General features: G+C 41.0%; 1 protein-coding gene across 10 annotated transcripts in view; it reads left to right on the top strand.

Moving 5' to 3' along the window:
- Nucleotides 1–17,636, top strand: part of hspbap1 (HSPB1 associated protein 1) — a 34,708-nt gene that overhangs the window by 13,612 nt on the left and 3,460 nt on the right. For all 10 annotated transcript variants that reach the window (XM_036959209.2, XM_036959208.2, XM_036959211.2 and 7 more), the window contains 5 exons: nucleotides 965–1,152; nucleotides 11,065–11,201; nucleotides 13,247–13,418; nucleotides 16,184–16,267; nucleotides 17,278–17,388. In XM_036959209.2, coding sequence (XP_036815104.2) covers nucleotides 965–1,152; nucleotides 11,065–11,201; nucleotides 13,247–13,418; nucleotides 16,184–16,267; nucleotides 17,278–17,388 — 692 coding nt within the window. The remainder of the gene's footprint in view (nucleotides 1–964; nucleotides 1,153–11,064; nucleotides 11,202–13,246; nucleotides 13,419–16,183; nucleotides 16,268–17,277; nucleotides 17,389–17,636) is intronic.

The raw sequence follows: 17,636 nt of genomic DNA, 5'->3' as shown, positions 1-17,636 counted from the left end.
CCTCAGCTGCTGAGACTAACAACTTTAGGCAATGTCATGAAGATATTCTACTCCACCAGTCATCATAATTGAAGTGCAGTCAGCCATTGAGCACTGTGCAATGCATCCTGCATGGCTATGTTGTTGTTAATATTTCTCCTTGATAAGTTGCCTCTTTGGCACCAAAGACCTTGTTGTTTACTGTTGTATATAACAATTTATGTTCATAAAGGTCAAATAAAATATGGTAGAAAACTGCAAATGTATGCCCATGTTTAGTTTAGTTCTGCTTTGGTGGTGATATATTGTGCCTTCCCAATGTTTTCAAGCCATTGTTAATGGCCTATTAGTCATTGTTCAGCTGCAGAACAGTTGACCTCAAGCTTCCTCCAGTCGTCTCTGGCAAGTTTTGCAGTTGGATATGGTCTTAAATAAAGCTCCATAAAAGTTGCTTTGTACATTTGGTAACATAAATATTGCCCTTAGTCTGCCAGCCTTCAGTAGCCTATGTTAAAGAGATCATTTATTTCAAGGGCAACAATAGAGACTGTATCCTCCAATAATATGGAGCTGGGGTAATTTGACTGCTAAATCAATTACAGCTACATAATTTGTGACAACAGCAGACAAGGTATAATTTAACATGGTTGATTATACATTTTAATACCGCCATGTGGTACTGAAACATTGTTCAACCAGACTAAATCAAATTGAGAAGCCAATAGAGAATAGGCCTAGATGATTGAAATCAGGGTGTAAATAAAATACAAGTCTTTATAATAGTCTTTTGATTAAAAATGTTGTTTAGACATGGAATTTATTGATTTAATAGCTTTATTGAAGCGCATTACATGTTGTCATGATTGTCTGTCTCTCTCTCTCTCTCTCTCTCCCCTCTGTCTGTCTTTCATTGTCTCTTTTCTATCACTCTCTTTGGCTTTCTCTCTCTCTTCAACTGTCCCTCTATCTTTTTTTAATGTCAAAGCACCTCTTTTTGAGACTCAATGCTCATATGTGGAGGCCAAACTGGAGGAGTTTCAGTCCTGGACAGAGGGTCAGACTGGTGCAGAAGATGTGGGGTGTTTCTCGAACTACCCCCTCTCTCTGTACTGGGCCTATGCAGACTACAAATACATTGCACTGCTGCTTCAAGAAAAGCCCTCCATGTTTGAGGTAACACACTCTCTGTTTGACACACACACACACTTGTCATGACTGGCCTGTTCGGGTCAGTTTACAGTGGATCACAGTCCTACAGAGGGGGAGAGAGATTGATGCGGGGGGGGGGGGGGTGTATGACACCTCATGCTCATTGTAAATCATAAGGCAGTAGACAAATCCATTGTCCTCTCAGTGTGGAGGATTAGAATGTATGGTGGGTCTATGGAGAATCTACCTCAGAATGGTAACATGCATTAAATGGACTTTGGGACAATATATTTTAACAGCCAAATTGGTGGTAACAACGATAGATGGAATATGAAAATCAATGTCATTTTTGTAACTAAAAGTTAAGACAACATTATAACGAAAACATTAACTTGAAGAGCTTTCATAATATGTACATGATGTTTACTTACTGTGCGTTTGTGTAGAAAATATCCAGATCATAGAGCATGTTTTTGTAAAGATGAACTGTGAATTTTAGTTGTCTATCGAGATCAAAGTACATTGTGATACCTTGCCTCGTAACTAGATACGCCCCAGAGAACTTGCCATGAAGACGGAAACGCCCCTTTTTGCCCCGGGGGTATAAAACATGTGAGATAACTTCTTGGTGACTGGGGGGCAGAATTGAGTAGCTTGGATGAATAAGGTGCCCAGAGTAAACTGCCTGCTACTCAGCCATAAAAGCTAACAAATGCATATAAATAGTATATTTGGACAGAACACACTCTGACATTTCTAAAACTGTTTGAATGATGTCTGTGAGTATAACAGAACTCATATGGCAGGCGAAAACCTGAGAACAATCCAACCAGGAAGTGGGAAATCTGAGGTTGGTCGTTTTTCAACTCATTCCCTATTGAAGAAACAGTGGGATATTGGTCATGTTGCACTTCCTAAGGCTTCCACTAGATGTCAACAGTCTTTAGAACTTTGTTTGAGGCTTCTACTGTGAAGTGGAGGCGAATGAGGGGATTAAGCCAGGTGTCTGGCAGATTTCCACGAGCTCGTGACGCGCGGTCATATGAAAGTTAACTTGCGTTCCATTGCTTTTCTACAGACACAGGAATTCTCCAGTTGGAACATTATTATTATTTTCATTTTTTATTTATTTTACTTTTCTCCCCAATTTTGTGGTATCCAGTTGTTCGTAGTTACTATATTGTCTCATCGCTACAACTCCCGTACGGGCTCGGGAGAGACGAAGGTCGAAAGCCATGCGTCCTCCGAAACCACTGCTTCAAAACCACCATAAAAAATGCCAGCCAATGGTTTGCAACTGCACATGGGGACAAAGATTGTACTTTTTGGAGAAATATCCTCTGGTCTGATAAAATAAAAATAGAACTGTTTGGCCATAATGACCATTGTTATGTTAGGAGAAAAAAGCACGGGGGTGGCAACATCATGTTGTGGGGGGGCTTTGCTGCAGGAGGGACTGGTGCATTTAAAAAAATAGATGGCATCATGGGGAGGTAAAATTATGTGGATATATTGAAGCAACATCTCAAGACATCAGTCAGGAAGTTTAAGCTTGGTCGCAAATGGGTCTTTCAAATGGATAACGACCCCAAGCATACTTCCAAAGTTGTGGCAAAATGGCTTAAGGACAACAAAGTCAATGTATTGGAGTGGCCATCACAAAGCCCTGTTCTCAATCCTATAGAAAATTTGTGGGCAGAACTGAAAAAGTGTGTGCGAGCAAGGAGGCCTACAAACCTGACTCAGTTATGTCTGTTGTCTGTAGCTTGTGAGGTGTGGAAACACTTTGTTGCTTTTATGAATTTTGCCTTGCTGCTTTTTGTTCTATATTGCTCTGTCTGTATGCTACGTCTTGCTTGTCCTATGTTGCTCTGCGTGTGCTCACTGCTCAATGATTGTCTATATTGTAATTGTTTTTAATAACCTGCCCAGGGACTGCGGTTGAAAATTAGCCGGCTGGCAAAAAACGTCACTTTTACTGAAACTTTGATTAATGTGCTGTATAAATCAAATAAACTCAAACTTACACCAGCTCTGTCAGGAGGAATGGGCCAAAATTCACCCAATTTATTGTGGGAAGCTTGTTGAAAGCTACCCGAAACGTTTGAGAACAGTGTGTTGGCTGAACATCTCTCACTAAGCTTAACTTAGAAATTAATTTAAAGGCAATGCTACCTAATTGAGTGTAGGTAAACCTCTGACCCACTGGGAATGTGATGAGAGACATAAAAGCTAAAATACAACATTCTCTGTACTATTATTCTGACATTTCACATTCTTAAAATAAAGTGGTGATCCATCTTCATGGCTGATTAGCCGTCTTCAGAAGACCCCTCTTACAGAACGAGGGTAAGGAAACCGAATACTAAGAAAAAGGACATTGTGACATCTGGTGGGCAATCAGAGACTTACACCCGCGACCGAAGTAGACGACCACCCTGAGAACGGGACGTCGGCCGAACATCGCTCACTAAGCGGAACTCGGCCCACAAAGCTTTCTTTCTTTCTAAATCCCCATCTTGTGTAACACGTGTCAAATTGTGTTGGTCTGCTAGGGACCTGTTTCATTGTACTACATTCTAATCAATAGCCTGGACTGTATGCTTGTGTATCTTTACATTATCATTTAGCTTGTGAGTAAATAAATAATCAACTCAATTGGTGTGGTACGGGAGGATTTAGTGAGACCCGGGTTTGTGCAGATTTACGAATTATGCGACATTCAGGATGAGACTGTAGAGGAAATTCTTTCATTAGTGAAAGTTGTAAAATCCATATTTGGATATTCTGAGTTAATTTGGGAAACGGAAACTCATTAAACAAACTTTTCCCATGGTGCCCCAGGTTACTGAGTCAATGATTACCCGATTATTTTAATCACGTAATTATAAACCGTTAATTATTCGATGAATAGCAGTCGTCACATTAATGATACGTTATGACACCATCTTTTTTTTACCTTTATTTAACTAAGTCAGTTAACAAATTCTTATTTACAATGACGGCCTACACAGTGCTACACAGGGATGCTACACAGTGCACCTTTATCCTATAATCAAGGAAACAAACCTTTATTTAACCTTTATTTATCCAGGAAGGGCTCATTGAGATTTAAAATCTATTTTTCAAGAGCGTCCCAAGACGATGGCGCAGAGTATATAAAAGCCCTTTTCCCAAATTCAGTTCAGACATTTGGAACCGTCTTAATGCCTTAATTACATCAAAATGTGGGGCAGAACTGATACAGTAGTGCACAGAGAAAGCTGTGAACATAAAAAAAACATTAGCTTGAGACGGTCATCATGACCGAAGAGAGTACCCACCACATATCTGAACAATAAAAATGGCCAAATAAAAAGGTAGTATACCCAAAATGTAAATAAAAGTATACCAGTGACTGAGCCTATGAGTGACTAGAGAAGGCCAGCCAACCCTGGTATACAAAGTGCAGTGGTGCGTAAGGGTTTTGCAGTTTAAAATAAATTTCATAGTGCCATGGTAAAGAGTGTCAATTGATCTCAAACACTGAGCGGAAGCATTCATATATAAAATATCCCCATAGTCTAGTAAAGGCATAAATGTAGCTGATATTAGCCTCCTGGCTTCAAAAGAAAAACGGGCCTTATTCCTAAAATATTAGGAATATAATATAATATAATATTATAATATAATACATTTCAGCTTACATTTTTTTTGTAAATTGTTAAATATGCAATTTAAAAGAGAGGCCGTCATCGATTAAAATTCCAAGATATTTATATTTTATATCTCCTATTTTATATCTCCTTGCCCTGACAGGTAGTAATAGGTGAAAGGTTCAGAGGTCTATGTCTTGCATTAGAAAACACCATTACTTTAGTCTGTATTGAGGATAAGCTTCAATTGACACAAGGTATGTTGAACAGTATAAAAAGCAGTTTGCATGTTCTGGAAAGCTTTTGAAAGAGACGAGGCACAACAGTAAATAACAGTATCATCAGCATAAAAATAAAGTTGTGCATTTTGGACATTTTTGTCTAAATCATTTATATAAATAGTGAATAAGAGAGGACCAAGTACAGAGCCTTGGGGCACACTATTAAAGACAGACAATTTAACAGACATAAGCCCATCAAATTGAGTGCACTGAGTTCTATCAGACAGATAGTTAGCAAACCATGCAACTGCATGCCCGAAAGACCTACACTCGACAATCTCTGCCTTAGTATAGCATGATCAACTGTATCAAAAGCCTTAGAGAGATCAACAAAAAGTGAGACACCGTGCTGTTTTTTGTCAAGGGCTTCAGTGATATCATTTAAAACCTTCATGGCTGCTGTAATTGTGCTATGCTTCTTCCTGAAGCCCGATTGGTACATTTGACAAAATAGAGTTAGTAAATAAAAACTATTTTAGCTGTTCACTTACAAGGGTTTCAAGTATTTTCACCAGGGGTGACAGCTTTGAGATTAGCCTATAATTATTTAAAAGAGTTGGATCTCCCCCTTTTAAAAGTGGTAGGACAAATGCTGATTTCCAGATCTTTGGAATTTCATTCATTACAGTGGTTCAGCTATGAAATCAGCTGCCAGATTTAAAAATCAGGGATCCAAAAGATCAGGACCTGCAGGCTTTCTCTGATCTAAGGATTTCAGGGCGTTATGTACTGTATCACCTGCACTGAGAATGGCAAAAAGCTAAAAGTTTGACCAGCTCTCACTGGTTCATCCACACAGGGTTGTACAGAGACAGATGACACTGAATCAAACAGCCTACCAGATGATACAAAGTGCTCATTGAAACAATTCAGCATTTCTGTTTTGTCGTATATAGCAACAGAGTCCTTCAAAAACACATGACGGTAATTCATTAACATTACCAGACATAGACTTTGCCTTCCAAAACTTTCTAAGGTCATTCAGGTTATCAGTGGTAACAGACATAAAATATTGAGACTTGGCCTTCCTGAGAAGAAAATAACACTTGTTTCGTAACTGCCTAAAAATAAGCCAATCAGCATCAGAACATGATTTCCTTGCTTTAGCCCAGGCTAGATTACGGTCGTGTATAATACAAGACAGCTCAGAAGAAAACCATGGATTATCCCGCCCTTTAACCCTGAACCTGCTGAATGGGGCATGTTTGTTTACTATTTGGGAAAAAACATCATGAAAGAATTCAGGCAGTTTCCACATCAGGGATAAACTCAATCTTGCTCCAGTCAAAATAAAACAAATCATGAAAGAAAGCCTGCTCATTAAAACACTTCAAATTTTCTTACGAATAAAACGTGGGTTTGTCTTTGGAACCTTAGTAATCCTAAAAGCACGGTCACTTAAATCCTTAAAAAAACACCAACCGCAGAATGTTTATGTTGTGTTGGATTGCAAGTTGTCATCCTGCAATTTGTCTGTGCCTGTGATTTCTTACATTGAATTGTAGGCATTTCTTGTTGTCACAAACGTGTGTATAGGTGGCAGGGAAGCCAGGCGCAGGATAATAAACTCGGTAAATGGAGTAATTTAATAAAACAAAACATAACTCCAAAACCATAAATACAAATTAAACCAATTAAACCAAATACAAACACGAAACTGAAACAAGAAACAATCTCTGACAAAGACATTATGGGAAACAGAGGGTTCAATACAGGTAATGAATGGGATTGAAACCAGGTGTGTAGGAAGACAAGACAAAATCAATGGAAAATGAAAAATGGATCAATGAGGCCTAGTCGACCGCCGAGCACCACCAGAACAAGGAGTGGCATCGACTTCGGAAGAAGTCGTGATCGTTGTCAATCACTTGTTTTATGATTGCCATGAATGATGGCTAACTTTGAGGGCAACTGAGGAGAGCACTCACAAATGAACATCTAATCAAATGGCTACCCAGACTATTTGCATTGCCTCCCCCCTTTTATGCCGCTGCTACTCTCTGCTGTTATCATCTATGCATAGTCACTTTAATAACTACAGTGCCTTGCGAAAGTATTCGGCCCCCTTGAACTTTGCGACCTTTTGCCACATTTCAGGCTTCAAACATAAAGATATAAAAATGTATTTTTTTGTGAAGAATCAACAACAAGTGGGACACAGTCATGAAGTGGAACGACATTTATTGGATATTTCAAACTTTTTTAACAAATCAAAAACTGAAAAATTGGGCGTGCAAAATTATTCAGCCCCTTTACTTTCAGTGCAGCAAACTCTCTCCAGAAGTTCAGTGAGGATCTCTGAATGATCCAATGTTGACCTAAATGACTAATGATGATAAATACAATCCACCTGTGTGTAATCAAGTCTCCGTATAAATGCACCTGCACTGTGATAGTCTCAGAGGTCCGTTAAAAGCGCAGAGAGCATCATGAAGAACAAGGAACACACCAGGCAGGTCCGAGATACTGTTGTGAAGAAGTTTAAAGCCGGATTTGGATACAAAAAGATTTCCCAAGCTTTAAACATCCCAAGGAGCACTGTGCAAGCGATAATATTGAAATGGAAGGAGTATCAGACCACTGCAAATCTACCAAGACCTGGCCGTCCCTCTAAACTTTCAGCTCATACAAGGAGAAGACTGATCAGAGATGCAGCCAAGAGGCCCATGATCACTCTGGATGAACTGCAGAGATCTACAGCTGAGGTGGGAGACTCTGTCCATAGGACAACAATCAGTCGTATATTGCACAAATCTGGCCTTTATGGAAGAGTGGCAAGAAGAAAGCCATTTCTTAAAGATATCCATAAAAAGTGTCGTTTAAAGTTTGCCACAAGCCACCTGGGAGACACACCAAACATGTGGAAGAAGGTGCTCTGGTCAGATGAAACCAAAATTGAACTTTTTGGTAACAATGCAAAACATTATGTTTGGCGTAAAAGCAACACAGCTGAACACACCATCCCCACTGTCAAACATGGTGGTGGCAGCATCATGGTTTGGGCCTGCTTTTCTTCAGCAGGGACAGGGAAGATGGTTAAAATTGATGGGAAGATGGATGGAGCCAAATACAGGACCATTCTGGAAGAAAACCTGATGGAGTCTGCAAAAGACCTGAGACTGGGACGGAGATTTGTCTTCCAACAAGACAATGATCCAAAACATAAAGCAAAATCTACAATGGAATGGTTAAAAAATAAACATATCCAGGTGTTAGAATGGCCAAGTCAAAGTCCGGACCTGAATCCAATCGAGAATCTGTGGAAAGAACTGAAAACTGCTGTTCACAAATGCTCTCCATCCAACCTCACTGAGCTCGAGCTGTTTTGCAAGGAGGAATGGGAAAAAATGTCAGTCTCTCGATGTGCAAAACTGATAGAGACATACCCCAAGCGACTTACAGCTGTAATCGCAGCAAAAGGTGGCGCTACAAAGTATTAACTTAAGGGGGCTGAATAATTTTGCACGCCCAATTTTTCAGTTTTTGATTTGTTAAAAAAGTTTGAAATATCCAATAAATGTCGTTCCACTTCATGATTGTGTCCCACTTGTTGTTGATTCTTCACAAAAAAATACAGTTTTATATCTTTATGTTTGAAGCCTGAAATGTGGCAAAAGGTCGCAAAGTTCAAGGGGGCCGAATACTTTCGCAAGGCACTGTACATATTACCTTGACTAACCGGTGCCCCCGCACATTGACTCTGTACTGGTACCCCCGTACATATATAGCTATTGTTATTTTACTGCTGCTCTTTAATTACTTGATACTTATTTCTTATTCCTATTTTTTTTAAACTGCATTGTCGGTTAGGGGCTCGTAAGTAAGCATTTCACTGTATGGTCTACACCTGTTGTATTCGGCGCATGTGACTAATAAAATTAGATTTGTTTAGCGCTAGACAGATTCAGGCCATGGGGCTAGTTCTATGGAGTGTTCACCTAGATCTGGCACCGCTCTGCTCAATTAAAGTCATTGTAACACATGGGCTGCTCTGTTTTGTTCAAAGCACTGACACACCTATGGGCTTTAAACTCAGTCAGTTCAGGTCAGGAGATATATTGAAAAACAAATCATGGATTTCTTTTTAAAGCGCTAGAATAATAGATGATTATCAAGTAATGAATTGAATTTTTAATTTATCAATAGACTGATCTCAAATGAAAGTGACTCCCACACCCTGACAAGAAAATACACAATTGTTCATCTCAAACAGATGCATGAAAGTCATCTTTAATAAATTCCTTTGCTACATCGGCAAAACAGAAGCTAACTAAACCTACAATGATATAGTAACTCAAATAAAACAACTGTTTTGCCATTAGCAGGCATTTTCTCTCTCTTTTTAATGATATCCTGTCGTGATGGCACATACATTTTCTCTCTCTTTTTATTGATATCCTGTCGTGATGGCACAGCCATTTTCTCTCTCTTTTTAATGATATCCTGTCGTGATGGCACAGACATTTTCTCTCTCTTTTTAATGATATCCTGTCGTGATGGCACAGACACTTTCTCTCTCTTTTTAATGATATCCTGTCGTGATGGCACAGACATTTTCCCTCTCTTTTTAATGATATCCTGTCGTGATGGCACAGACATTTTCTCTCTCTTTTTAATGATATCCTGTCGTGATGGCACAGACATTTTCCCTCTCTTTTTAATGATATCCTGTCGTGATGGCACAGACATTTTCCCTCTCTTTTTAATTATATCCTGTCGTGATGGCACAGACATTTTCTCTCTCTTTTTAATGATATCCTGTCGTGATGGCACAGACATTTTCCCTCTCTTTTTAATGATATCCTGTCGTGATGGCACAGACATTTTCCCTCTCTTTTTAATGATATCCTGTCGTGATGGCACAGACATTTTCCCTCTCTTTTTAATGATATCCTGTCGTGATGGCACAGACATTTTCCCTCTCTTTTTAATGATATCCTGTCGTGATGGCACAGACATTTTCTCTCTCTTTTTAATGATATCCTGTCGTGATGGCACAGACATTTTCCCTCTCTTTTTAATGATATCCTGTCGTGATGGCACAGACATTTTCTCTCTCTTTTTAATGATATCCTGTCGTGATGGCACAGACATTTTATCTCTCTTTTTAATGATATCCTGTCGTGATGGCACAGACATTTTCAGTGGGACATTTCAATGGCAGCAGCTTTTTTCTTTTTAGTCCTTGGGCACTAAAGGACTTGAAAGTTCACTCTAGTTCGAGCGGGCCACTCCATTCTTTCATTTTCCTTCAATGATGAAACATGCATATAGGGCGACCTGCATTTTTGACAGATCTGCCGAAATTCATGCCTTCGAGACAGGCAGACAGAGGCCCTTTTTACATGATGAATAGCGGCATTTAAAAGTTGCTGAAAGTGAAGATTGCACAGTCTATCATTTACAGTTGCCTGAATATGGTAATGGGTTCATTATCCTGGGTGCTGGGCAGAATCCAAGTTTTTTTACATTTTTATTTTTTCCATGAAAAATGATTGACAGACCAAATGGTTTGATAAAGAGCCTACAGACAACAAACATATTGTTTCCTATACAGTAGTGTTTGTCCCAAATGGCACCCTATTTCCTATATAGTGCACAAATTTGGACCAGGGCACATAGGGGTCTGGTCAAAAGTAGTGCACTATATAGGGAATAGGGTGCCATTTGGGACGCAGGCTTTGTTGCCAATCATTACACTGCCTATTAAGCAACCGATGAGATGGGGAATGGGGTTTGCATTTTCACCTGTGTCTTGTGATAATGGAGGTTTGCCTCCAGAGGATGTATTGCTGCTATACCATAACATTGAAACTGCTCATGGCAGTTTGTCATGTTTGAATGGTTTGTCATATTTGTACCATGAATATGAATTGTGTTGTATAAAATTACAGATATATATAAATGTTCGATTAGATGACAGCAGGAATTGATATGAGACTGTAGCAACTGCATGAATATCTGTTTTATGATTGATAATTACAGTGTTAGTAATTGGAACTGTATTGTGTGCCTTACAGGACGTAGTGTGGTCTCAGTTTGGGTTCCCGGGTCGTAATGGGAGAGACAGCACACTGTGGATTGGTACCGAAGGTGCCAATACCCCGTGCCACCTGGACTCCTATGGGTATAACCTGGTACTACAGGTACAAGGAAGGTAATTATATAGGACTCCTATGGGAATAACCTGGTACTACAGGTACAAGGAAGGTAATTATATAGGATTCCTATGGGTATAACCTGGTACTACAGGTACAAGGAAGGTAATTATACGGGACTCCTATGGGTATAACCTGGTACTACAGGTACAAGGAAGGTAATTAAATGGGACTCCTATGGATATAACCTGGTACTACAGGTGCAAGGAAGGTAATTATACAGAGTAGTAATTGTGTTCAGTAGCACAAAGCGGGGGGGAAACACAGTGAAACAGAGCAGGATGAGCTGGACTTGTCCAATAAGAAGCATTGTTTTAGGTTTCTGTTGCAAATTGTTTTGCTCCAATGACTCCTAATGAACACAACCCAGTTTTACATACCTCACTATACCACACACTACTTTTCCCTTTCCGCTGAGCTGCTTGTAGTAGTGGTGCAGACGATGGATGTTTCCCCTTCACCAAGGGAATTGCACTATAGATTAAAATAAAACAATCTATCAGCATTATAGCTGAGAAGAAAGAAGTGCTGGAGGCAGACAATAGATTCAGCAAATCAACACAATGAGAACTGGCTCTGTACGGTAATGATCTACCCACCATTCGATGAGAACTGGCTCTGTACGGCAATGATCTACCCACCATTCAATGAGAACTGGCTCTGTACAGTAATGATCTACCAACCATTCAATGAGAACTGGCTCTGTACAGTAATGATCTACCCACCATTCAATGAGAACTGGCTCTGTACGGTAATGATCTACCAACCATTCAATGAGAACTGGCTCTGTACAGTAATGATCTACCCACCATTCAATGAGAACTGGCTCTGTACGGTAATGATCTACCCACCATTCAATGAGAACTGGCTCTGTACAGTAATGATCTACCAACCATTCAATGAGAACTGGCTCTGTACGGTAATGATCTACCAACCATTCAATGAGAACTGGCTCTGTACAGTAATGATCTACCCACCATTCAATGAGAACTGGCTCTGTACGGTAATGATCTACCAACCATTCAATGAGAACTGGCTCTGTACCGTAATGATCTACCCACCATTCAATGAGAACTGGCTCTGTACGGTAATGATCTACCAACCATTCGATGAGAACTGGCTCTGTACGGTAATGATCTACCAACCATTCGATGAGAACTGGCTCTGTACGGTAATGATCTACCAACCATTCAATGAGAACTGGCTCTGTACGGTAATGATCTACCCACCATTCGATGAGAACTGGCTCTGTACGGTAATGATCTACCAACCATTCAATGAGAACTGGCTCTGTACGGTAATGATCTACCCACCATTCGATGAGAACTGGCTCTGTACGGTAATGATCTACCCACCATTTGTTCCCTCTAACTTTGAGGAAAGGATTTTAAAAACCTATTTTGGATGATAGAGAGGAGACGTATACTAGGAAGGGAAGGGGTGAGAGTCTGGGGGGGGGTTAAGGTAGTGAAAGGGGGGAATGTGGGCTAGGGAGGGGGCGAGGGGGCTGAGAGGTGGGGGGGGGGGGGGGGGGGGGGGTCACTTGGTGAGAGAGTCAGATTGTTCCACTGGCCCCTGAAAGATAAAGTAATTTTGCTTTGGCAATGTAAACATGTTTCCCATGCCAACAAAGCCATTTGGAGGGAGGGAGGTATATGAGGTGAGGCTCTTTAGAACAGAGAGACATTAGTTATCATGTGGAGCACTGAGTCTACGACAAAAGCAAAACATATCGCATTATGAAGATCACTCTATCCTTGTTTTGTTTAAATTGGCTGTTGAAACCTTTCACATTGAAGTGATGACCTAACCAACAAAGAACTTGCATGACATGATATTTTCAATATAGAGATGGATTGTATTGAACTATAGTTTCTTAAATTTCCTCAACTACGTAGGGTGTAACTATTATGGTGGCTTTGGGGATGATTGCTGTCCCTTTCAAATAAATATTAATTCATTATGAATCTAAACTGATCCTAGATCCTACATGAGCTGATCCTATATCAGCACTCCTACTCTGAGATGCCCTGTTGTGTTTTAGGAAGCGTTGGCACCTGTTCCCCCCTGCAGACACGAGTTGTCTGTACCCCAGCAGGATCCCCTATGAGGAGTCTAGTGTGTTCAGCCAGGTGGACGTGCTCCAACCAGACCTCCAGAGGTTCCCTGCTTTCAGACACGCCAGGGCCTACACAGTCACCCTGCAGCCTGGACAGGTACAGCACATTGGACCAGTTTCCCGGACATAGATTAAGCCTAATCTGCACTAAAAAACTATCGCAATGGAGATTCTCCCTTGAGCATGCTTTTTAGTCTAGGACTAGGTTTAATCTTTTTCCAGGAAACCAGCCCAACAGGGGCAACATATGTAACTCTCTCTACAAGTGTATCAAAGAGAATCCATTCAGCAAACACAGCTATTTGTACAAACTGACACTGTGAAAGTGCTCATCTCTTAATTTATGAGAAAAATATTTCCTCAGAGACAAATGTGTTTGAACTACATAAATACAATAGAGCACACGTTTGTCTCTGTGGTTTGATCAAAAGCATAAGCTGAGACATACCCCAAAATGTTTGTAGAGGTGCTGAGTAACGGAGAGTGAACTGTATAAAAATATTAAGACAGCTGCACACGCTATATATCGCGCTCCAAAAGTATTGTATCATTTCAAAATAACTGTCCCAACGACTGAGGTTAAAGTGCAGACAGTCTGCTTTAATTTGAGGGTATTTTCCTCCATATCGGGTAAACCGTTTAGAGATCACTGAAGTTTTTTTATGGGACCAAAGGTATTAGGACAAACTCACTTATGTGTACTAAAGGTTTATGTGTACTAAAGGTTTAGTGTTTGGTCCCATATTCCTAGCACTTAATGATTACATCAAGCTTGTGACTCTACAAAGTTGTTGGATGCATTTGCTGTTTGTTGTTTTGGTTTCAGATTATTTTGTGCCCAATAGAAATTAATGGTATATAATGTATTGTGTAATTGTTAGCATCCACTTTTATTGTAAATAAGAATATAATATGTTTCTAAACACTTCTACATTAATGTGGATGCTACCATGATTATGACTGAATGAATCATAAATAATGATGAGTGACAAATTTACAGAGGTACAAATTTCATACCCCGAAGACATGCAAACCTCTCACCATTACAATAACAGGAGAGGTTAGCATCTTTTTTTTTGGGGGGGGGGGGGATATTTATGCCTCAAACTTTATGAGCCTCCATCTGTCCACATACTTTTGGTCATATAGTGTAAGTATGTGGACACCTGCTCGTCGAACATCTTATTCCAAAATCCTGGGCATTAATATGGAGTTGGTCCCCCCTTTGCTGCCACTCTTCTAGGAAGGCTTTCCACTAGATGTTGGAACATTGCTGCAGGGACTTGCTTCCATTCCGCCACAAGAGCATTAGTGAGGTCGGGCACTGATGTTGGGCGATTAGGCCTGGCTTGCAGTCGGCATTCCAATTCATCCCAAAGGTGTTCAATGGGGTTGAGATCAGGGCTCTGTGCAGGTCAGTCAAGTTCTTCCACACCGATCTTGACAAACCATTTCTGTATGGACCTCGCTTTGTGCAATGGTGCATTGTCATGCTGAAACAGAAAAGGACCTTCCCCAAACTGTTGCCACAAGGTTGGAAGCACAGAATCGTCTAGAATGTCATTGTATGCTGTAGCGTTAAGTTTCCCTTCACTGGAACTAAGGAGCCTGAACCATGAAAAACAGCCCCAGACCATTATTTCTCTTCCGCCAAACTTTACAGTTGGCACTATGCATTCGGGCAGGTTGCGTTCTCCTGGTATCCGCCTAACCCAGATTTGTCCGTTGGACTGCCAGATGCTTAAGCGTGATTCATCACTCCAGAGAACGTGTTTCCACTGCTACAGAGTCCAATGGCGGCGAGCTTTATACCACTCCAGCCGACGCTTGGCATTGCGCATGGTGATCTTAGGCTTGTGTGCTCGGCCATGGAAACCCATTTCTTGAAGCTCCCGACAAACAGTTGGACGTATCAGATATTGATACGTCTCTCTTGACATCAGATATTGATGCGTCTCTCTTGACATCAGATATTGATGCGTCTCTCTTGACATCAGATGTTGATGCGTCTCTCTTGACATCAGATATTGATGCGTCTCTCTTGACATCAGATATTGATACGTCTCTCTTGACATCAGATATTGATGCGTCTCTCTTGACATCAGATATTGATGCGTCTCTCTTGACATCAGATATTGATGCGTCTCTCTTGACATCAGATATTGATGCGTCTCTCTTGACATCAGAAATTGATGCGTCTGTGCAAATGAAACAAAGCATGCAGCAGTCAGAGCTGTGTAGACTGAATGAATTAAGACTGCAGTGGAACCAGGGGATCAATAAGGGCTGTTCACTTTAATAAAGACCAAATCCACATCATGAATGAGACAGAAGCACTTGGGAGGGAGGATACAAGCTGCCATCTAATGGCTAGTCTCTCCCACTGTGTTAAATTAGGTGGCGTTCAGTGCGAAAAAAACGGTGTGCAACGTTCAATTAAACGGAAACGCTCTGTTCTGAATGACCAGTTGTAAAGCGGGGCTGGGGTTGTAGGATAGGGAACGCTGTCAACCTACCCTTTTAATTAGTCACTCATTGTTTCAAGACGCACCCTGTCACACCCACCGAATGTACCTCCATGTCTGTTCAAGAACGTTTTGGGGAAATGTGTCGTTCAGTACAAACCGTCATACGATGTAGTAAATGTTTTATCAAACTGATCACTCCTTCAGCTCTACTACTTATTGACTGGCTATGCTCTGCTCTCCCATCCCCTGGACTATGAGCTGTGCTGCTAGCAGATATTTATAGATATTTTGGGCTCCTTCAAAGTTTCTACTCTGTAATATCTTCCGTATTCCTACTGATCACCTTGCATTTCTTCTGATGCGATCTGACCCTGTTGCCCTTCTGCTCCGATAGGTGCTGTTTGTCCCCAGACACTGGTGGCACTATGTGGAGTCTGTTGACCCCATCACCGTCAGTGTCAACTCCTGGATTGAGTTGGTATGTACAGTAAAGTCACCTCCAACTAAATGGTGTTAAGTATGTTTGTTTATGTGGAAGTTGGACATTTGAGAGGAGGGCCATAATTATAGTACAGCTTGATGAAGAGTTTCCCACCACTAGCTACCACTACCGCCCATAGGGCCATGGTCAAAATGAGTGCACTATATAGGGAATAGGGTGTTATTCAGGACACAGCCACAGTGATGGATGTGAGGGGTGTTGAGGCTCTCTGATGCTGTGGGTTTTTGAGTAATGAACAGGCATCAGAGTAAAGATACCCCTGTCATAATGATTTGTGAGTTTGCATGTAGAGGAGTGGTGCGCTGCATAACACAGTCACATACAGGTAATTGCCAAAATAATGGAAACACTTGAGTAAATGAGGGAAACAAAGTATATTGAAAGCAGGTACTTTCACACAGGTGTGGGTTAATTAAGTTCTGAGTTAATTAAGCAATTAATATCCCATCATGTTTAAGGTCATGTATAAAGATGCTGGGCAGGTCATTATTTTGGCTATCATGACTATGCCCCCATAGGATGACAATGCCCCCATCCACAGGGCACGAGTGGTCACTGAATGGTGTGATGAAAACCATATTCCCCACTTATGAGAGATTCTGGATCGGCGCCTGAGACAGCATTTTCAACCACCATCAACAAAACAATGATGGGATTTCTCGTGGAGGAATAGCATCACCCCCCCCCCCCACCCAATCGAGTTCCAGACACTTGTAGAATCTATGCCAAGGTGCATCGAAGCTGTTCTGGAGGCTCGTGGTGGCCCAACACCCTATTAAGACACTTTGTTGATGTTTCCTTTATTTTGGAAGTTACCTGCATCTAGATCAGAGGAATGTGTATTCAGGTAGTGTGTCACCTTCGATGCCTCCTGATAACTGTCTCTGAGACAAGGTCACAGACACAATCAATTATGCCTGCTGCACATAATGTCTTTATCAGCAACTTAATAGGAGTTTTTCTTTCTACTTCCTGATCTGATACAGGAAGTTGACGATGAGGCGAGAGTAGGCGAGGCCCTCACCAAAGCCATCGTCTGTGCTCTGAAGACGACACCTAGTAACGACAATGATGATGACTGGCTCAATCCCACTGAGGTACAGTATCCTAACACTAGCCTGAGTCCTAGATCTGACCGCATTAACAGATCTCGGACCAGGCTACCTTGACCCTGAGTTAACCTCTTCAAACTCTAGGTCTAAAGATTAGCATCGTCACAAGCCACAATCTGATGGCACATTTGCCATGCACACTCAGGGTCATTCTGACTGCAGTCCGACCATTTGTTCTGCTTATAAGAGCAGAGATCAGAAGGAGGAACTTGTTCTGGTGGGCTGAGGTCCAG

Source organism: Oncorhynchus mykiss, chromosome 22 (genome assembly GCF_057628025.1).
Source record: "Oncorhynchus mykiss isolate SJ-2025 chromosome 22, ASM5762802v1, whole genome shotgun sequence".
In the NCBI taxonomy this organism is placed as follows: domain Eukaryota; kingdom Metazoa; phylum Chordata; class Actinopteri; order Salmoniformes; family Salmonidae; genus Oncorhynchus; species Oncorhynchus mykiss.
The sequence above is the reverse complement of the archived record's forward strand: the minus strand, read 5'-3'. Positions and strand labels throughout refer to the sequence as shown.